Source organism: Scatophagus argus, chromosome 14 (genome assembly GCF_020382885.2).
Source record: "Scatophagus argus isolate fScaArg1 chromosome 14, fScaArg1.pri, whole genome shotgun sequence".
NCBI lineage: Eukaryota > Metazoa > Chordata > Actinopteri > Scatophagidae > Scatophagus > Scatophagus argus.
In genome coordinates this window covers 7,081,365-7,104,695 of record NC_058506.1, presented here as the reverse complement: position 1 = coordinate 7,104,695, position 23,331 = coordinate 7,081,365, and the positions used below count along the sequence as shown (strand labels likewise).

General features: G+C 41.4%; 1 protein-coding gene across 1 annotated transcript; it reads left to right on the top strand.

The window, feature by feature from the left end:
- Positions 1-1,766: 1,766 nt before the first annotated feature.
- On the top strand, positions 1,767-22,607 carry LOC124070631 (protocadherin alpha-C2-like). Its single transcript, XM_046410710.1, has 4 exons — positions 1,767-5,086; positions 8,272-8,330; positions 11,322-11,407; positions 18,423-22,607. Exons 1-4 carry the CDS (start codon positions 2,546-2,548, stop codon positions 18,734-18,736), a joined length of 3,000 nt encoding a protein of 999 aa, XP_046266666.1. The 5' UTR covers positions 1,767-2,545; the 3' UTR covers positions 18,737-22,607.
- The last annotated feature ends 724 nt before the right edge of the window (positions 22,608-23,331 follow it).

The following is a 23,331-nucleotide window of genomic DNA, read 5'->3' as shown; positions in this document are numbered from 1 at the left end:
TACATACCTTTCTCATCAGTTGCAAGCAGCCCAGGGAAGACCTGGTATACAACATTAAAATAGGTTAGTCAGTCATCTAATCATAGAGGGGATCCCCAACACAGGTCCAAGGGATGAGTAGCAATGTCCTTCAGTCTGGGAATTTGCCTGCTGTGTTAAGGGGGACATGAAGAAGCTTCATCTGCTGCCTAAGGCTTAAGGTGGAGTTAATTTTAAGGTAGAGCAGCTACACGTCCATCCATTTTCTCGGGCCACATACATTAGACAGGGTCTCAGGTGGCTGGAGTCTTAGAATAGTGAAGCTTGTTTCACTGCTGAGAGGTTTACTGTTTCACTAATTTGTCTCAGAGTTTGTGCCAAATGAATACTGTCATGTGACTGCTGATGATGACTTCAAATCTCACAGCTTCAGCTTGAAAGGTTTGGCATTAAAACTGTGTCACAGGCTCATTAGTGGAATAAGTAGAGTGTGGAATAATTGGCATGATGATGAAAGACGTTATCTTAAGTATGAGAACATTTCCACCTGATGCCAAGCAATAATAAGAATAACAGGCTAATTTAATGAATGTCTTTCCAGGCACATCACATTGTGACTCATATGTTATTGTGTTCAATACACGAGATCAACTGTAACATACTGGAAAAATAATATACAGCGAAAACATCATCCAAATTTAGTGCAGTACTTCTGGAGAAAAGTATTACAGCTTTAATAATAGCTTCTTCAATTAAAACCGGAGAGGTGTTGCAGTGCCTCACTGGAGCAACATCATTGTGACAGCTTGCTTGTGTATTCTTTATTTTTACCATGTGTTTCCTTTAGTCATGACTACCTACTTTATACCGAGAACAAGTAAATTGGATGAATGGTTGGCTTTCCTGAAGTGTAGAATCAAAGAAAGCTACCCCCCCCCCCCAAGAAAAACGCTTTTGAATCGCAGACTGCGGCTCTATACAGTCTTACTACTGCGTTATACATGCTGATTAATAAAGTCTCAGTATTTATTCATATACTAGGCTGGATTCTGCACACCAGCAGTTTTATGCTTCTTCCGTGACCATACAGAGGCGCATCCTGTATCACGTTTCTCTTCTACCCTATAGAGAAGAAATGAGACTTGTGCTTTGTGGGGTCCACCACGGGCATCTTAAATACGATTATGTGACCTGACAGTCTGAGGTCTACCACTGACAGTGATCCATGTGGAGGGAAGGTTGTGATTGTCAGTGCAATGCTGTCTTTCTTGGCCAAACGCTCGCCATGCGGTAGGCTGCGCCGCAGAATCGCTACCGGCAAATTAACAATCCAGACGTCTCCAGAGCAGACAAAGGGAGACAAACATAAGCCAGTATCCAAACATGTGTCTGTGTATGTGACCACGTTTATTTTTTGCGTGTATCTTCCATTTTGGGTCGGATGTGGTGATGCTGAATATTGTGCAGATTAACTCTGACCTTGCCTTGAAGAGCAACAGTGAGTCCAGACAAATTTAACACCAGTAAACGAACCGTTTTAGCCACATATTCGTGTTGTATTTTCCATTTCAATAATTCCACTGAGATGTTTGCCTCATGTGTTGCACAACAATTCAGATTTGTGTAATAAGAGACTGTCCCATGTTAACATTGTTTGTGTGGCCATCATTCCTAATTCTGGGGGTGCTTTAATGTGTCGGTGGTCTACTCGCTCCCAGACCCTACACCGACATCGTAATGGAGGGATGAGAGGAGAGAAATGGGTGGGGAGGGTGGAGGAGGGGAGCTGCGCCACCGTGGAGAGGGGAGAGCTGGAGTCTGAGTGCGCGCTAGGGTGGGATGGTGTCCTTCAAAGGTCAAGTTACCAATATTGAATTACAAAACTTCCGGGCATCATTTTCAAAATAAAATACACGCCAATACAGAGCTGCTAAATTTTCAATGAGACATGTACACGGGAATCCGCAGTACATGGTTCATGGCTTACTTTTGCTGCGCAGAAACTAAACTAAATGCAGTTAAATTGCACAGCAAGAGTAAGCGTTTGTTCATTGTGATCAATGGCAAACCAGTCAAAAAGCGAACTATGTGTTAAGAATTAATAAACACCCTGAAAAGCTATGACTTTGAATACTTTATTTCAGCCTTTGACTAAAATCTCCAATTTTGGGCTTCCTTCCTTTTTGTTCCCTCTGGCAGAGCTAAATAAACTTGGTGAAGAAAAAAACAAACTCTCCAACATTTTATTTTGAAAAACACATGTTCCTTTTCCCGTTTATTTGGGCAGAATTTCGACAATCTTGATGGATCTCACAGCTTCAGCGGCAGGCAAACACACCCGTCAGCAGCGCGCATTGGAGACAAAAAAGCGCATCACGGACAAAGGAAATATGGGTGAGCTGGAGAGGATTCGCCTTTGCCGGGTAACACAATGGATGAGCCGCTTCTGTTTCATTTACTGGGAGACCAATTAGCCCACCTTAATGAGGTGCTGGGATGCAAGATACTGCAAGCTAAAAAGGCGGAAGGCTGCGTTTAATCCGTCTGCGGATCCTATGAGCTTGCAATGGCTGTGCAGGGGATATGCATCTGGATAGGGAATAATGTGCCTTTTTATTTTGTGATATTTTCCTTATTTTGTGGCCTTTCCTTTGGACAGTTGCGATATTCTATTACAGAAGAACTAGAAAATGGGGCACTGGTCGGTGATCTGGCGCATGACTTGGGGCTGGATATTCGAAAGCTCGCCACCCGAAAAATTAAGGTAACCTCCAACAGTGGTAAACGCTATGTGATTGTCAACCCCAAAAATGGGAAATTACTTGTCAATGAAAGGATCGACAGGGAGGCACTGTGTGATTTATCCAGCACCTGCCTCATTAATCTGGAGGTTCTAGTCGAAAACCCCACTGAGGTGCACCATGTCGAGGTGGAGATTGTGGATGCCAATGATAATGCGCCGCAGTTCCCCAGAGACGAGTACCAACTGGAAATCATAGAATCTGCTTTACCAGGGTCTCGTTACCCGATTGAAAACGCCCAAGATCCAGACATTGGGTCCAATTCAGTTCGTATGTATCAGCTCAGCACAAACGACCATTTCGCGCTGGTATCTAACAAACCCTCCCTCAATACAAAGCACATCGAGCTTGTGCTCAAAAAGCCCCTTGATCGTGAACAGACGCCTTACCACCAATTAATTCTAAGTGCTGTGGATGGTGGAACGCCAGAGAAAACAGGCACAGCTAAAATCAATGTCCGGGTCCTGGACTCAAATGACAATATTCCCACATTCGACAGCTCCGTGTACAAGGTGAAACTGTTGGAAAATTCTCCCAAAGACACCCTGGTAATTAAACTGAATGCAACTGATCTGGATGAGGGCACAAATGGAGAGGTTTATTACTCTTTCAGCAGCTACACTCCAGAGAGAGTGAGGCAGATGTTCAGCATGGACACAAATACAGGAGAAATAAGAGTTAGGAGCAATGTTGACTATGAAGAGACCAACTCCTATGAGATGTACATCCAGGCTATGGACAAGGGCCCCGGGGCCGTGACATCGCACTGTAAGGTAGTGGCAGAGGTAGTGGATGTGAATGACAATGTCCCTCAGATAGTGCTGTCATCTCTGTCAAGCCCCGTGAGGGAGGATGCCCGTGCAGACACTGTTGTGGCCCTCATTAGCGTTACTGATCGAGACTCTGGTGCAAACAAGCAGGTGAGCCTGGAGATCCCAGCAGGCCTTCCTTTCAAGATCAAGTCATTCAGAAATTACTACACTCTGGTTACCTCAGCTTTCCTGGACCGTGAGACCACTGATGCCTACAATGTCACTCTGAGTGCCACAGATGGAGGAAACCCTCCCCTCTCTTCCCAGAAGACCATACAGGTGGATGTGGCTGATGTTAATGACAACCCACCACGATTTGAACAGACTTCATATACCGTCTATGTGGCTGAGAACAATGCCCCCGGGGCTTCTTTGTGTACCGTGAAAGCTCAAGACGCAGATATCAAAGAGAACGCACGCATCACCTACACAGTGCTCAATGACAACAACCATGGCATCCCTGTCACCTCCTATGTGTCTGTGAAGGCCGATACAGGGGAGGCTTATGCCCTGCGAGCCTTTGACTATGAGTCACTGAGAGAGTTTCACTTCCAGGTCAAAGCCCAAGATGGGGGCATTCCTCCACTCAGCCGCGTTGCCACAGTCTACATCTACATAATGGATCAGAATGACCATCCACCATTGATAGTAAACCCTCCTGGCAATGGCACGCGCTCCTTGGAAACGGTACAGAAAAACGCAGAGCCTGGTGCCTTGGTGACAAAAGTGGTGGCATATGATGCAGATGCTGGTCCCAATGCTTGGTTGGTGTACGTACTGGAGACAGCCACTGACCTGGACCTGTTCAAGGTGCATGAACACACTGGTGAGATCAGGACAACTCGGAGGATCCTGGAGGACAACTTCACATCCTTTGCCCTAACCGTCGTAGTGAAGGACCATGGGCAGCCTGCTCTGTCCTCCACTGCCACCATCAATGTGGCTGTTATGGAGGTGCCACCCAAAGTCGCTCCTGATCCCAAGAGGATCATCCGACCTCACAGCACACTGCTCTTCTCCAACGTGACCCTGTACTTGATTGTGGCTCTGAGTGCGACCACCTTTGTTTTCCTGGTCACTGTGGTGGTTCTGGCCATCGTTCGCTGTCATGCATACTGCACCCAGCCTGGGTCCTGCTCTCCTTGCTGTGTGTCGCAGAAGCCCCCTCCAGATGGTGGGAACAGCAGCGTAAGTGCTGGCGGGGGAGGCAGTGGTGGAGCTGGGGGACAGCCTAATAACAATGTGGTGCTTCGGAGAGACCTTAAAGTGGAGCCTCACTACATCGAAGTGCGTGGGAATGGCTCCCTAACAAAGACTTACTGTTACAAGACCTGCCTGACAGCCACCTCTGGCAGTGACACTTTCATGTTCTACAACACGGGACGTCCCATCAGTGGCACCTGGGGCAGCGGTGCTGACCGTTTCTTCACAAGTGGAAGTGGATTTGTACGCAGACTGAGTATGCCCGATGCCTCCCTCCAAATCTGCCCAGAGGTATGTCATTAATTTTTTATGTTTACCTTTGTTGCATAACTGGAGCATCATGAATCATCATGTTTTAGTGGCTTTAATGATTTTTTTTTTTTTTTTTTTACAATAGAAGATCCTTTTAAGTCCATATTCCATGTGACTGTTGATTAAGGTTATTGCTACAGCATGCATTGTTGTCATTTTAGCCAGTTTTATTCTGTGGCTGCAGGGTGATCATAATCCTGTATGAGCCCGTCCTGGGATGAATTGAATCCTTGCAGGCTTCATTCTCTTTGTTCAGTTCCCACTTGTACTGTGTAGTTGCTCAGCCCAGCCCAGCTCAGCACTCACACTGCATTAGTGTCAGGCCTGATGCTTTTCAGGGTCCTGTGCTGTTTCTGATGATTCAGAGCTTTGTGTTTCAGTTTGAGGTTGTCATCACATCCACACTAAGAACAGGTCACATAAAGGCTTCACTGCTTACCTGTTCTCTGTGTCAGTAGTTTTGACTTCTGTGTGTGTGTATGTGTGTGAGTAAGACTATTAAGACTGTTACACTGGAGCAGCTGGGGTTAATTGACTTGATCAAAGGCCTTACAAGACTTGTTGTTGCCTCTGACTATGGGAGGGAGTAGTAATCATACTATAATTAAACTTGGTATTGTTTGAGATGTTATCATGAGACAACTTAAATATACTGTCTTGGTCTCATGCACCACGCTCAATCACAACTGAGCACAGTTTGATTGAATCTAAAGTTAGACGATGTCCAAAAAAGTATTGCATATTTTATAACAACCATTAGAAAACGTACATTGTGCAATACCCAGATTGTATAGTGGCCGTGTAACATCTTGAATGTGTGAGCATTGGTAACAAATGCTCATTTTTTATAAAGCAAAGGACGACATGACAATCCAGTGCAAATTATATCAATATGTATGTAATTTAAATGTATACATTAAGAAAATAACCACTAGTATTTCTGGTGCTGATTTGCAATTTAAAATATCTTGTCTTTATAATTGGCATGATCACTACCAAGAAGTCCTGCATTCCTGCTTTCCCAGCCATACACACACCATTTATGTAGCCCCTAAATGTTGAAATTTTCATGCACATTAGTCATAAATTTAAGGAATCAGGCTTTGACTGGCGTTCTGCTTTAAGGCTGGAGAGTAGGTTTAGGGTTGCAATATACCACTACTAACCAACCTATTAAAAAAATGTAATATTGATGTTGTGTTAGCAATACACATATGGTACTGTGTGTATAATAATCCAGTGCAGATGTTTGGCCTTGTGGATATTTTGTTTGTCAGTTCGTCATCTTGCCTTTTCGTTATTTATTAAGTGTAACCGTTCTTTTTGTACAGTTGTGGTTACAGACTCTCTCCACTTGTCTACATAAAACGCACAACAAAGTTCAAGATGAATTTGACAGATACTATTTCTTTTATTTTAATGTTATTATTATGAATTCTTTCGGCCATGATAATTGTGTAGTGACGAACCCTTTTGTGACAACCCTACTAGTGGGAATAGAGAAACTGGTGTTTCAGATTTTGCAATAACATCATTTTAACATCGGATTGTTGAGGCAAAGGCTTCGAAGGTCTAGAGGGTATCTCTGGATGCATCATCTAAATTATTAGGTGCCAGTCACTGGTACATTAGTTATGAGGAAATCTCTTACCAAGACAAGTGTAGCAGTGTAAATTATATTAACCTCCAGCCTCTGTTCCTCAACCCTGCAAATTAGATTTACTCAAACAGGCTGAGTCTACCAGCACAAAATACTCCCCGCTGAATTGAACTGAAGAACATAATGTGCCATCTTTATCTGGGACACTTGCTACTGCCTGAGCAGGTTTGTGTCTCAAACACAGCTTTTCTTGTTCAGTCCTCTTGATGTCAAGGCATTGACATTAGCATTAGCTGTGGTACAGATGTTCACAATTGTTTCATACAGTGCATTTAAGTGCAGAATGTATTCATGAGGAAAACAACTATGCAAGACTCAGGCATGATTAATGGCCATGAAAGACTGGCTCATTAAAAATATGACTTTTCACCTAATGGAATTCAATTGATTTTTTTTAACTTAAAGGTGTAATCATCAGAAAAAAATTGTCTGTTGTCAAAGGTAAATGAATAAGAGACCTGACAGTCTTAACATACTGATTTTTTTTATCTTGTCTGGATTGCATCATGAATTACAAATATGCCCTTTGTCAATATAATAGGCAATTTTACGTGCCAAGAAAAACACTGTTTGCTGTAAAACTGTAAAGAACCCTTGACTTTTGTATGAAATGCCATCTTGGCTCATCTCGCAATATATGTGGCCAGCAGTAACATGGCTGTTAGCTTGGCATATTAAAAGAGACAAAAATCACTAATCACAAGTCTGGCCATGTTGACGGCTGCAGCTATGTGAAAGGAAGTGTTAGTTGATTCCAAAGCTGGCTACCATGACAGCTTATACGAGGTTTCAGTCATGAGTTTTTTCATGTCATAATTTAAATGGAATCAAAATTTTTTGTCCCTTGCCATTAATTACCATCCAGATTTTTTTTTCTAAAATAAGGTCCCATGGTGGTCCACTAGAAGGGGAAGGACTCTCTATGATTGTCCTTCACATCGGGCTAATGCAGAACAGGAGTAGAGGATGTGGCTGCCCAGGCAATGGCAGTTCTTGTTTGGATTTTAAAGGCAATAATTTGCCAGAAGACTACTGGGAATTCCAAGCACTCAGCCCAGGTTCATCAAGAGCAGAGAGATTTACTGAACTTACACAAATATGCACACATCGGGCTGTACAAACACCCCAGCAGTCAGGAAAATGGCATAACTCTCCCAGCTCTTGTATTTATAGAGCCATTGAGTGAGGCTGTCCAAAAACTCATCAATATGGCTTTCACACACTGTCTTTCTGTGTCTGTCTGTGGATGTCAATATGTGTGTGTGTGTGTGTGTGTGCGTGTGCGTGTGCGTGCTGTGGGGGACACATCTGCAGTGTTCCTGTCATGTACATAGCTGAGATGTGTGTCATGATTAATTGATGAGACCATGGCCCAGCCAGGCACTGTGCTGTGTGAGATCAAACTAACCTCTCTCTCTCTCTCTCTCTCTCTCTCTCTCTCTCTCTCTCTCTCTCTCCCCCCCCCCCCCCCCCCTCCTCCATTTTGAACCTCTTTCTCACATAGCCAAAGGCCCCGAATGCTGACTGGCGATATTCCGCATCTTTGAGAGCAGGGGTGCAGAGGTAAGCACTTTCCATCTTAAACTCTTTTGCAACTTATGATCATCTAGAAAACGTTACACGTATTCATCCCACTCATACTGTTTCCTCTCCATGCAGTATGTGCTGCTACTGCAGTGACCCCTCATGTTGCTCTTCATGACTGCAGTGTGTTGTCTCTCTAAGCAAAACATTTAACGCACAGACTTTCCACAGATTACCTGCATCTCAAAATGACCTCAAATAAAGACACTGTAACATAATACCGCAAGTCACTATCTGCCATTATCAGAGATGACGTTAATGACTCCCTCAGCATCTGTTTGAACCTTGTTCCATCCTCCTCCTTTGGGAAAAGTGGAATATGCGGCTCCCATCAGTGGATGTATAGCACTCCTCCTCTGCAGTGTAATACAATATAGGTCATCTACATTCTGAGTGTCGTTTGCTCCACTTACAGTCTTTAAACAGAAAGCGTGAAGGACAAATGAGCTGACCATGACCTTTCTTAGATGCACATATGCATCATTGTCTGTGTGGACAACTGCCAAGCATGCACACATGTGTCATTCTGTGTGTATTTATACATTTTTGTCCAGTGATGAGGGTTGTGCAAACACATGGCAGAGAACATTTTGGACTCCAGTCATACTTGTCAATTCACAGGGTGTGCTTGCATACACTGCACTTGCAGGCATTGCTTCACAAGCCCTTATTGCTTAACCAAATCCCAATTGTAGATTGAGCTAAAGATTGACATGAGCTTCAACAAAATATGCCAGTTATTACTCTGAAACAGGACTTAATTAGGTTCTTAGAAACGCTGATAAATGGATAATTTTTCATCTCCCCATAACAGTGACCGGGTTTCTAATACACAGAACGTATGAGTTAAGTATGAGTACTTCCATCTTTATCTGAGTAATGACATTGAATACATTGTCATTACTGCAAATCAGAGAATACTGAAATTAGGAATACGGGGGGGCGGCACGGTGGTGCAGTGGTTAGCACTGTCGCCTCATAGCAAGAGGGTTCCAGGCTCGAATCCCGGTCTGGGCCCTTCTATGTGGAGTTTGCATGTTCTCCCTGTGCCTGCATGGTTTTCTCCGGGTACTCTGGCTTCCTCCCACAATACCAAAAACATGCACATTAGGTTAATTGGCTTCTCTAAAATTGCCCCTAGGTGTGAATGTGAGAGTGTGTGGTTGTCTGTCTTTGTGTGTTGTCCCTGTGATTGACACACTGGCGACCAGTCCAGGGTGTACCCCACCTCTCACCCGTAGTCAAAATTTTGGGATAGCTGGGATAGGCTCCAGCTCCCCCGCGACCCTGACGGATAAGCGGTATAGAAAATGGATGGATGGATGGAATATGGGGAATGTAGTAGTGGTTTTTGAATCTATAACTTAAATTTTGTAATGGTTAGGACACCGTTTTATTAACATACATAAGCAAGTGTGTTGTTAATTTGACATAGCTGAGACCTCAGAGACTAATTAGTTTTACCTCCACATGTCTCTCTCTTTGTACTGATTTCATGCTAACAACGCTTACTACTCAGCAGTGCAGTCTTCTGCTCTTTCTAAGTTTGATTTAATTGGATATTAGTGTTAATTTCTATGGTGTGGAGGGTATCATAATGTGCATCATGTCATCATGACATGGTATTAACATAAATCATCGTCACAATTTGCTGCTGCCATCTCTGAAATGGCAGTGCGTTTAACACACACAGACACAGGGAGGCTCATATTCATGCTTAACCCCGACACACGCATACTGTAATGTATCACACTACACACAGCATGCAGCACCAACATTACTGACCCACATTCCCGGTGTAGTTAGTCAGTGCAGAAAACACCAGTCCTATCTGTGTCATATTCTCACACATTAAACCAGCACCTTAGCTAATGTGAAAACCCACAGCCACTGAGAATGTACATGGCCATTTTATGTTCCCTATTCAACGTAACAAGTGGGCTAGATAGCTGGATGTGCTGCATTGCAGAGGCCCCAGTCGGGGTAGGTCCTCCTATACAGTAAGCTCTGTATTCATTATGAATGGGAGGAAAATTCTCTGCCTAAATTGGGAACTGCAAGCCTGCACCTGTCTGTGTATGTTTATTACTGCACAGCCAATTATTATTATGAGTATTACGAGTTTCTAAACTTAAATATATATTTTTGGTGGTTCTCTATGGTCATATTTCCCCAGTATTATAATGTTTCTCAGGGAAAACCTAGGATTTTTCTCTTTTGCCAGTTGGTATTTGCAAACATTATTGCAATACCACACCACTCTGATCGAAACACTTATCTCCTAACATGCTATTTCCCTTTGCTTTGCTTCCCATAAAGCAGTTCAATATTCACAAAAGAACGCGTTTATTCAAAAAAATTCATGTTATGAAAGGAATAGTTCAAAGCTTTTGGAAACAGGCCTATTTGGTTGATTCTAATGTCCCTCATGAGCAGCACTTTAGGTTTCAAACAGCCAAACTGAATTGAAGTGTACTGCATGAACTTCTGCTTTAGTCAGTATGCATATGTTTGTTTTCTCTGGCTTTCTTTCACTGAATTTCTCATTTTATTTCATCAGCTTTGATCACCAAAGTTAGCAAAATACTTAAGTAGTATTTGTCTTTAATAGTGTAGGAATGATTGAAGGATAGTCCAATCTCATGCATTCTTATTCTGAAGGCCTTTTTCACGTAACAGAATTTGACATGTCACAATTGCAAAAACACAGGTGTGAACAATTAACTTTATATTGGGAGAATTAAACTGAAGAGTGTAATTTTTCTTTTAATTCAAAAGTAGTTATTGGTAAGTAAGTAACTGTTGCTGTTGGGGCCTGAAACAGTGACTAATACTGTGCTGAATTACCATTTCAGTTGAGGTTTTGAAAATAGTGATATCTGTCAAAGAGAACACATTTCTAACTAACTAGAGCTTTGACTTTGATTTAACATGTTTTACTGAGTGTGCTTAATGTCTTCTGCCATCCAGTTCTGTCCACATGGAGGAATCCTCTGTGATGCAGGGAGCACAGGGCATGCTGGTCCAGAACTGGCCCACGGTGTCCAGCGCAGCAGGTGAGTACAAGTCTAGCAGTCAGGTTAGGGTGAAAGAAAAACGGTGACAGAAAACTTGATATTTGTAAAAGCCATTTACCATTTGTACATTGTGAGGCATGAATCTTTTTTTTTTTTTTATCAACAATTGTTTTTCAATTGCAATAGAATGTTATCTTTTAAACATGAAACTTGAAACTTGGGGTGGTCTGGGATGAAAGTTCTCTCCCACCACCACAGGCACCTGGCATTTGAACCTCTGGTATGTTAGAGGTGCCTGTCAAAAACCTCATGGCTGGGAAGCCACCAAGTATTCATGTTCATCTGCGCTTGTGTCACTCGCTCCCCATAAAGCTAATTGCTGACAGGTGAAGAGAATCAGTAATGGGGCTCATAAAACCTCGGGCTGCCCCCGACTAAAGATTTTTCTAGCCGACGAGTCATCGTTGCACATTTATGATATTAAATAAAATATATGTTTGGGGAAACAGAAAATTATAGGAGTTCCTGTGCCGAGAAAGAATGTTATGATTAACATGGTTGACACAACATTCAAGAGAAATACAAAACAGTAATAATGAGCCTCTAAGTCACTAGCCTGTTAATAACAGTGCTAACGGCAAAAGCTGTTGTTGATTCTGTGTCAGAACATCCAGCATCCAGACACTGAACATTTTGTTGCATTTATTACAACACTGTAAAACATCACGTAAGTCTCGTTGTTCAAAACATGGGAATAAATAATTTCAAGCTCATAAAACCCAAAACTCATGGACTGTGATGTACGTACTCATATGACAAATTAACTTGCTGCAAACATGCTCCCCTTCTTGAACCCGTTGTGTCCTTGTTGTCTCTGGAGTGAGACTCCAGGTCAGAGTGACTGTAACTCACCTCGCTACTGTATTCCCTGTGTTCCAACTGGCCTGTGTCGGTCTCAGAGGCTGGGTTGAGCAGTGAGCTTTAGGAGTAATAGCATAGGCTTTTTTTTAAACCTTTGGGCAGAGCCATCCTGACTTGTTCTCTCTACTTTTGGTAATGGGAATCGTACAGATGTGAGAGTGGTATGAATTATCTTACCTCTCAGCATGTAGGCCAATAAATGTATCTCCCAAAATAACTAAATCTAGCCCCATCTAGGATAACACTGGTAGAACAGAGTCCCAGCAAATAATACGAGTGGTGAATAAATGCATTTTAGTTTAATTTAGTTTAATGAAGAATCACTTCTTTTAAAAACAAAGATCATCACTTCTAATCTGCCATTATAATCAAACATTACAGTTTGTCCATTGACTTGAATTGTGCTTATCCCATCGAATTTAGTTAGTTTTCACGAACTTAAATTCATCTTTCTTTATACTGCGGACTTGAGAGAATCGTCCTTTAAATATCTGCATGATCTGGAATTCCAGTGTGATGTTCAGAGCTTAGCTGAGGTGCCAAAACCCTGGGGCCCTTATGCAGAGCTTAAGATAAACAAATACATCCTTTCACAAAAGCATTTGGCAGAATGGAGAGCCACAGACTAAAAAAGGCAACAGTTTTTTTTACGAGAAATCAGCTGTCCTGAGTGGGCGGCAACATTAAAAATGTGTTGCAACACGACGTTAGTGGAAGTAGAACTGGCCAAAACAATGACCAGTGGTTCATCATTCACAGACACACAGGCTCAGAGCTAATGACTAACAGATTGGCAGTTTACTGGAAGACTTTTATAAGTAAGATTGCGAAACGGTGCTTGGAACATTGTGTTCCCTCCTCTGTTCAGTCAAGATTTCATTCATTGATTTTCTGTCTAGCTCCAGGAATTAAAACATAGGTAGAGACCTGAGGGTGAAGGGGAGCATCACAGTCAATCACTCAACGAGTCAGTGGCAGAATATGTTTTACTGTCTGTCAGCTTCTCTCTCTGAGGAGAAGAGAGCTGGGGAATTGTTCAGAATAAGCTGTACCATTTCCCAGCATCAATGTGCCAGTTTACTGCAGAATGTGTATATTTTTTAGAACAGATTGAAGAATGTGTGTCTGGTCCTGTAAAGACTCAAATATTATCTGTGCACAGTGTGCTACAGGCTGATCAGTGGTGCGCTGTCGCTTCAGGAAATAACCTTAGACCAAGTGGATTGCAGGTTGATCCTCTTTACTATGCACAAACAGGGTGGAGCATTTTATTGTGACACATTTTTATGTCTGCAGTGAATCGTTATCTTGATGAAGCTGTCTGAGGTGCTGAGATGTATCTCAATGCGACACCCTCAAAACTGGGTTTATGTAAGTGACCCCTGGTGCTGATGAGGAGACATTTGTCTCCAGTCAGAGGAGGAGAGAAGCTATTATCAGTAATAAGAGAGTACCAGAATGCAAAATAGCAGTTTGTTGGCATTTTTGCTCACATATTTATTCTCTGAGAACTAATTTTTCTATGCAATATACAAGAAAAAGTTAGATTTCTTTGTCAGTAGAATCTTCTCCTTTCCGCTCTTTGTACCCACACAGCCTGCAGTAAAGTCAGCTTTTCACAGATTTTTTTTTTTCATATGACTGTTGATCTCACCCTAGTCACTTAGTGCTTCCCAGTTGTGTTGAGGAACGCAGAGTTTAATGTCTTTCACAAAATTACAACATTTTTAATGAGACATTTATTTAAGCTTAAATTTTGTTATTTTTCCTGCTGGAGTGATTCGCCATGTTTGATTTGTTTGTTTGGCAATTTTTTTAAGAAACTGTGCCTTTCAAACTTGCCAGCAGGTTTTGGGGTTCAGAGGGCTTAAGGCAGTTTTGGAGAGGAAGAGCAGAGGAGACCTACAGAGGGCTGAAGGAAGAAAGCGAGGCGTGGGGGGATGGAGAAAGAGAAAGGTTAAGAGGATTGGCAGGTTCCTGCAGTAGTGTTGTTGCTAGGGAACGCCATGTGACCTGTTGCCTGGCAACACTGTCTAACTGAGCGATTGCTGCAGCGGCCGCACCCTCCATCAGCGGGGAGTGGGCGAATGTAGTTTCCATGGCAACCAGTCACATCTCTGAATGGAAGATTTAGAGACAGAGTAGGGAGAGGAAAAGAAGGGGACTCGACAAGGGCAGGTATTTAGAGAGAAAAGAGGGCAGGCAGTAATTGGGGGGAAATAATGTAGGAAAGACTGGTTTTGGTTGATGTGCCTCATGCAGAATACATGTGATGCATTGCATGGATTTACAAAAGCACTACAGGGCTGTCAGATTTGTGCATGTGCCTCAAACCACCAGAGGGATTCATTTTAGATGGAACCGTATCCTGGACTAGACAGGAAATAACATAGCCTAATTTAAATGTAGGACATCAGGTTACACGAAATGAGGCTTTAAACACCCACATATCTGCTCCAGGTGTCATGGCAACCTCCTCATAAGGAGCTGCACTGACCTGCTTACCAGCAGTTACACGATAATCCGTCTCAGATGCGCGATTGCTGTGAAATGTAGGCTAATATGAAGCAATGGCAGAGTTACAAATAACCCTCCATGGTAGAAAAACAGTAACACAAGCAGCAAAACTCTGCATAGTTGCACAAACTCCCCTGAATGGTTGCATGACCCACTCATTGTGAAGGAATTTTTCACATGCACACGCACACGCACACACACACACATGAACATGATCTCAGATTAATACCTGGGCCAGGATTCTAATTAATAATGTCAGAGGTTTGGATTTGTCACAGCCAATGGACAGAGCCCTAGAATGTCCCGAGACGCTGGGACAATATTCACTTGATTAGACGCTACGCAGCCATTTGACATTTTAGCACAGCTGGTCATGCCTAGGGATATAAAATGCTCTCAACTCATCAGGTGTGCATAAGCCAACAACTGTACTGTTATGATGGTGGTTAATTTACTACAGAAACATAGGAATTATACTGCAGTTTGCTTCCCTACATTTCTTCCTCGTTTAGTAAGCTTAATGTAACCTGAAGTCTTGTTTATTCTACCATGATAAATTGTCCTACTCACCTGTACATAGTTTAACATATCGATTGAACACTCTCTGATCCGATCAAGAAATCTCTCTTATATAAAAGAATATATTAATATTGATTTGTAGAGGATTAATCCTAAGGCTTCGGTGAATTCTTCCACTCAACCTTTTCAACCATTTTCAGGCTTCATCAGCTGTAATTTACTGTGAGCACATTAACACTTCCCAGATGATGAATTGACTGACATTTCTTCTCCAACATGTAAACATTGTACACAATATCTTCTATAATCTCACAGGCAGAGTGCCATGGAATTTGCTGAACACATTCATGCCCCCAAAGGAAAAATAAAAACCTTAGATTCCCTAAAGGTATATTTCAGGCTTCCCTGGATGAGGTTTCAAATGCACTTTCACATCAGATGGATACTTATTTCCAACTGTCTAAAAAGGCAATCCCAAACTCCTCTCACCAAGCCTCAAATCACCATCCTGAACATGGCAGCATTTGGTAACAGGAAGTGGTGTGTCTGTTATATAAAATGGAGGTGCACTCTGTACAGCAGTGCAATTCACTGCACTCCTTGCTCAGTAAGCTTATCCACATTCTGCCTCACAGTATTGTGCACATCTCCTTTAACTCACCGGCTGTCTTTTCAGTTTATTTTAAGCATGGTTGTCCTCCTCCACATGAGCAGCAATCTTCCTTGCCTAATCATTGAGAGCCAGTGAATGGGACTGATATAAAATACCAGATCCTCCTCCTGGGTTTGATACCCAGATTAAATACAAACAGACAGACCATCCCATCAAATGTCATAATCCTCAGAAACAGACAAGCATTACTGCATTAACTTCACTAATCGTCAGATAAGATGATAACACCTGACACTGACTAATCATTAAGCAGGCTAAATTACATTGGTTAATTAGCTGCAATTAATTTTTCTCTGAACGGACATGTAAAATTATGTAACAACAGACAAAAACATCTAAAAAAATAAGTTAAGTTAAAATCTTAAATTTCCTCAACAGTCATGGCTTTACATTTTTTATTTATCTTGGTCGTTGACATGCTAATTATTTAATGTAACTTAAAAATGAATACTTCTATTTTTCGCAATGAGAAAACAAATTATTTATGTGTGCCTGTGTTCCTGTCACAATGGTATGTTGCTGCTATGTTACCAGAAGCCACAATAACTGACCTCTCCTAATACACTTTCTGTCTTTTACAGCATCATATTTGTATAAGTTAATACATGATACATTTTTAGTGAGTCATGACTCCATTATATATAATAGCTGTCTGTGAAGGGTGTCCAGTAGTCTTTGTATGCTGTTTGCAGCAGTGAATGGGGAAGCAATGCAGAGCTATTGAACAGTGATATTGTCCATAGCATCTGCTCTTTCTTATATTCTGTAAGTGTAATTTATTCTCACATTGTATGAGCTTATTGTAGGGACGCAGTGGGACACTGTGTGTATGGACAGTGTGTGTTTTCAAAATAGTGTATTTCCCAATGGAACACTGGTAGAGACCAATTCAGCGCTCCAGCAATGTCATAAATAGCCTACAAAGAAAAATCAAACAGAATCTTTTTGCAAGGGCCTGTGTTTGATCTAAATAAAATCCAGACTGAAAGTAGGTCAGTGCAGAGGGAACTGGTGTGGGCCTGAGAGCACCGTGTCTGCAAAACCCTCCCACCCCCATCTTTTTCACTGTCTCTCTCCCTTCCTCTCTCTTTCGTTCACTCTCTCTCCTTATCTCATTTAACGCCATCTTTTCTTTTCCTTTCGACATCTTTAACCTTTTAACCTCAATAGCTATGTCTCATTTTCACTTGACATAAGTATTTTTAATTTTTGTCTGTATCTTTTTTTTCCCCACTTGCTATCTGGGTGCCTTTCTCTGCCGTGTCCATGCTTAAAGGTTCAATCCCTCTCCCTGGCCTCCTATGAGAGCAGTATTAATCTGCTGCCATCATCCAAATACAAATACAATCACATTGCCAAGTTAAACGTCCCTGTGGTCCAAAGGCTAGTCCCCTCCGGTGTTGTCTCCTGTGGTCTCAGGAGTCTGAAAATGTCCACTCCCTGTGGCTATTGCTCCAATCTCAGGCTATTACTCTGCCTGCGTTTGTTCGATTTTGATTATTCCTGATATGTCTGATTTTATGAAAATCAAGGGAACCAAATAATAAAATCTTAGTGAGGAACAATGCAGGACAAACAGTGCGAGCAGTTATTGAAGAGAGGATTCCCCTGTGAAGTCCAGATCGGAAGAGACAAGGTGCCATGATTAGTCAATTAATGGATAAGTGATAGAAATATAAGTAGCTGCAAAAAATGTCAGACATTTTCTGGTCATTTCTTTTTCATTTAGGACTGTAATGAAAAGTCTTTGGGTTTTGGACTGTTGCTTGGACAAAAGAACCAATCTGACATCACTTTAGGCTCTGGGAAATTGTAATGCGAGTTTTTGTTTTTCCAGTCATTTTATAGATTTAACGATTAATTAATACATTTTTTTAAAAAAATATTCAGATTAATCAATAATAAAAATAATTATTAGTGGCAGCCCTAGAATGGACTAAGGTAACAAAGGTACTGATGATAAGAAATCTGCCTAATAATGCCTTCATACAGCTCACTAACTAGCATGTTACATTTGTTTAATTTGGATTTTTTTTTAAAACATGTAAACATTAAAATTAGCCATTTTAGATCAGGTTATGTATATATTTACTGGCTGGGAGCAGTACGTTTAACGGAATCTCTGCAAGGCAACTGCTCCTTAGCTAAGAGGTAGTGAAATGGGAAATTAATGCTTGTACACTATGGTTTTAGTATAAATCAAACAAGTTATAACATAGGACCTGGAACCCTCTTGCTGTGAGGCGACAATGCTAACCACTGCACCACCGTGCCCCCCTACTTCTTGTCAATAAAGCAAATAACCCTGTTTCTACTATTTTTTAACAAAGCAGTATGGTTACCATGATGATCAAATAAAGGTAATAAGTAACTGTATTGTACATGATTTCTTTTTTTTTTTTTTTTCCCATCATGCCTGTGTAGACGGAGAGGGTGGTGGAGAGCTATCACCTCCAGTGGGCGCTGGAGTCAACAGCAACAGCTGGCACTTCAGATACGGCGCCGCACAAGGCTACTGCCCTCCTCAGCCCCTGAAGCCCGGAGAGATTCCTCCTGAAGCCTTCATCATCCCTGGATCCCCAGCCATCATTTCTATCCGCCATGACCCCGGCCCTGTGGATGACAAAGGCGACTTCATAAGCTTTGGCAAGAAGGAGGAGGCCAAGAAGAAGAAAAAGAAGAAGAAAGACAAGAAGGACAAGAAGGAGAAAGGAAAGGATGACGGGGGAGATGAATAGAGGAGAAGGGGTGACTTGAAAACAGAGCTACCAACAAACTAACATCACAATCAGAGAGCCAGAACAACAAAAAAAGAAAGGCAAATGCATATTGTAGAACCAAGGGAGCCTCCTTGCACCATATTTGCATAGACAATGTACAGTAGCCAAACCCTCATTAGACCTGGACTGGCTCCTCAGACCACGTGAACTTGCTAAACAAACGTTTCTCTCTCTTCCTTGGCTCATTTGGCCCATAACTTTGGCCAATGAAAGTCTAAGGTTTATGGTAAACAAATGTGACTTCATCTAAAGGCTGGACCAAATTAAAACAGAAAGGATTTTATTGGACCCCGCCCCTCCTCCCAGTTTGTAAAATAAAGACAAAAATACTTTGCACCAAAGGGTGTACTATTTGTATCTGACCATTGTCAGCTGAGGCTGCCTGTGTTGGCATCTCTGTCTTTATGCAGCCCTTTTCCTTTTTCGCTCACCTGGTTAGAGGTGAAGTAGAAACCAAACTAAATAAATGAAACAGAGGCTTTTGTCTTCAGTATTATGGAGGCCTTGTATAAATTCAGAAAATGTGGTCTTTTGTAAAAAAAAAAAAAAGAAAGAAAAATGAAAAAGTAACAACTTACAATATATGTACCATGAGATTAGCACCTGTAAGAAAATGAGGTGGCCAAGACAAGCCGGACCACACACATAATAAATAAATAATAATAAATAGCTCTGTTTCAGTGTAACATATAGCACATTGCAGAGGCTGAGGACCTGGACTGGATTGCACCAACTATGCGCAAGTTTGTTCCCAGGTTAGGGTATAAAGTAGTGGCTCCACAACTGCTAGTTAATTTGCAATTAGCAAGTTAATGAATTTGATTATGCCATGGGTAGTAAGGAGGTAATTATAAAGGTGTAGCTCATCATAAAATTATCAGATGAATAGCAAATGAGTATCTTGCTGATGGGTACAAACAACATGAATTTGTAGCTGAACAGATTGGCATACGATTGGTAAATACAATTCATATTTGACTCTTAAAGGACATCAAGAGTTTTTCCCATGTTTTAGTCCATTCTCTACAAATCTTGTATACTTTGTATCAGAGACCATTGTGTTTGGGGAACTTCTAAAGTATTTTTTGCACCTCTCAGGCAGCCATTGTTTTTACATGAGTTGAGATTTGAAACATTTTCATCAAAATGAGGACAGTATTTGATGGTATTTTATTGTTTTTGATTTACATTTTCATCACACGCTAATGTAGCTGTAGTGCAGATTCAAAACCTGCACTACATTATACAATAAAGTTGCCTAAATTAAACACAGACATGGAGGATTACATCAAGCAAGTCTCAGCACGTTGATTTTAATATTGAATGGAACCGAACTGGAACCAGACTGCCTGAATAAAGACACATTGGAAGACATAAACACTCAATTGGAGAATAGTGTATAATTTGTAGAAAATGGGTGTAAACATCCAAATCCCATCCAATCCTTTAAGTTACAAAACATAATGAAAATAGTAAAGAAAAAAAAAAAGCTGTGTGCAAAAAAAAGAAAAAAAAAAGAAAAAAGTCCTGCTTTACTGTTAGTGAGTGCAATTGTGTGACTTTGTATCATTTGCACCTGCTTTATTGCTTGCTTAACTATTTAGTTGTTACTTACGGTTACGTAACAGATTCTTGTGGTGCTACTGCTTGTGTTCTAGCAATGCGTAAATCGGGTTTAGTGGCTACTTCGGAACTAGGGAACCTACGTGCAGCTGATGCAACCGGCCCCTGAACTTGTCTCTTCTCCTGGAATACGGCGCAGGTCAATGGGGTCTTAATCCCACTGTGTATCAGCACACCCAGTCTGACACACACATTATTGTACACAAACACTGACTCTCTCTGCCTCTTACTCACACATACACACAAGCAAACACACACCCTCTATCTTGCTCTCATACATACAGACACACAGTACATGCAAACACACAGAAATATACTTAAAGAATTTGCATTCCTTTTTAAGGAAACGTTAAGACTGAAGGCCAGTGCCATCCTTGATATGGGAGTGTATTATATGGTTGGGACGCAGGAACGTTGCTTGTTGCTTCATTTCTGTTCTAGCCTGATCCCTCTACTTTTGTCTTTGAATGTTAAGTAGTTGTTCTTCAAGCCCTGCACCACTGCCTCAACTGCTTCAGTGCTTGTAGGATTTGCTTGCCCGCTGCCTGTTTCCTCCCTCTACTCCTGTTTCTTCAAATCAACATGGTTGGACAACATCTTTCAAGTCACTCTCCTTAAATGAACTGTGACGTTGTAACACAATAACATTTGTGTATTTGCATATTAACACACAGAATGCATACACATAAACACATGGACATATATTACACAGACACAGACACACACACACACACATCTTTTAGGTTAAGTTTCAGCTTCAGCTGAGCATAGGCGCTGCAGCCAGTGACTTCTCCCTGTTGGCACCTTTGTCATCTCTCGCATTGGTTCTACATGTTGCATCATAGGGACATCTGACATGTTGGCAAAAACTTGTTTAAGATGTGAATTGATTATGTTGTAGCGGATAAAGAAAAGTCAGAAAATAGCAGTCACTGTAGTGTGTTGTGTAGATAAAGAAACTACTGCAGAGTTAACTGGGCAAGTCATTCCTCTTTTGCATTTTCCTCTTTTGGTATTCCTGTTAGCGCCAGCTGATCCGCTGGGGTCGACCAGCACTGCTTACATTACAAACTCAGTGAAGTGCAGTTCAGCAGCAGTGCAAAGAGGTCGGTGGATAACTGGTGGGGGGGGGGGGGGGGGGGGGGGGCATTACATACAGTATAATACTGCTGTGAAAATTTCAAAAATTACAGTGACCCAACTGTGAACTGAACAGTTTTATTTTACATTGTAAAACCCAGGACTTGCATGGCAGAGAAGAGCCGCAAATAATGGAACAGCATCAATATGATGAAAAGTGTCATAAAATCTCACATCAGTGTTCCTTTTTCTAGACCATCTTCTTACCATTCATAGTAGGGGTACATAGGTGCTACTATCAGGCTCAGTCCCTCCCGTGCTCACGTTTCCTTCCTCCCCTGTCCCATCCTTCAGGTGTACTTCCGTGCTGTCAGATCACCAAGTGGCTGTTTGCATGTTATAAGCAAAGGAAACAGATACTATATAGATACTATATATACATAGATATGTTTTTCCACTGGGAGATGCGTATTAGAATACATATACCTCTGATACACATTCTCGAAGATAATACACACATTTAAAGACCCACACTCATCCACACACACACACACACACATACATACATTTACGCTATTGCGAACAGTAACTTGTGGAAAAACCTAAAAGAAACACATTTTTTTATCCTGTTGAAATGAATTTAATCTTCTAGATATACATAATGCTATTGTGTTATGCTATGAAATGCTCTTTTTTTGTTTTTACCCTTACGATTTTCATAGATAAGAAACTCAACCCTTAAAGTTGTGCTAAGCTTTGAAATGATGATCAAACAAACCAACACTATTGTGAAATCAAATCATTTACTCACCCTCCATATCTATCCCCAGCCCAGTAGAGAAAAAAAGAAAAAAGAAGGAAAAAAAAAATCAAAAAACATAAAAACTGTGAAAAAAAAAAAAGTTGATGTATTCTCTGCTTGTGTATAGTGAATGTTCCTCAGTCACTGGGTGTGGCAGTGAGTGGCACAGACCAGTGGACTGTGACAGTGCAGATCTGTTCATAACTTTTTTTGTACACCTGCTTCATCATTGTAAAGGTGATAATAGTGATTCTTATGATTTCATCAATCTGGTAATGTGTTTTGTTAATAAGTCACAAATAAAGTTTTTCTTAAATATCTTAATTTTTAAGCTGTCTTGTGGCTTGATTTTGACAAACTGTGTTCACTGACATTTACAGCTTCATGTCTGTAGCTTGTCTTCTGTACTTCAACGTCATGAGACGTTTTACCCTTCAGATTTTATTGACACCTTTGGCAATTACTTAACACTAAACTGTAGAAACATGGGGGCAGCCGTGGCCTAGAGGTTGGAGAAGTGGCTTGTGATTGGAAGGTCGCTGGTTCGATTCCCCCACCGGACGGGCAGGAAAAATTTTAGTGTGGTGGAGTGATAATGCCCCCCCCCCCCCCATTAGCCGGTTGATGTGCCCTTGAGCAAGGCACCTAACCCCCAGTATGCGCCCTGGGTGCTTGAAGTAATTTCCCAGCTTGGGATTAATAAAGTAACTTAAAAATAAAAAATAACAGCCTACAGTATTTTTTCAGAGCAACCTTCTGTTAATGAAACAAAGGTAGATGACAGAAGGTATAATTTATTGTCACTACATTATTATCACAATATGATTCCAGTAAATATTTTAGAATATTATGGAAATATATGGAAATAGCCCTTTAACCCAGCTAGTAAACCAACAGGGACTGTACTTTACCCCAACAGACAGTGTTAAATCTGTAAGGAAATCCCTGCAAGTTTCTGTCCATAAACCAAAACATTTTGTCCTTGCCCTGTTAAGCAATTTGAAAAACAACCCAGTCATGCTGACAGTATTACTCAGTCACTCTCCTA

Bases quoted from the DNA above. Each gene is read 5' to 3' on its own strand.
- LOC124070631 (XM_046410710.1), top strand. From the start codon at position 2,546: ATGGCTGTGCAGGGGATATGCATCTGGATAGGGAATAATGTGCCTTTT. The intron at 5,087-8,271 runs GTATGTCATTAA...TTTCTCACATAG, and splicing joins CCCTCCAAATCTGCCCAGAG to CCAAAGGCCCCGAATGCTGA. The intron at 8,331-11,321 runs GTAAGCACTTTC...TCTGCCATCCAG, and splicing joins TTGAGAGCAGGGGTGCAGAG to TTCTGTCCACATGGAGGAAT.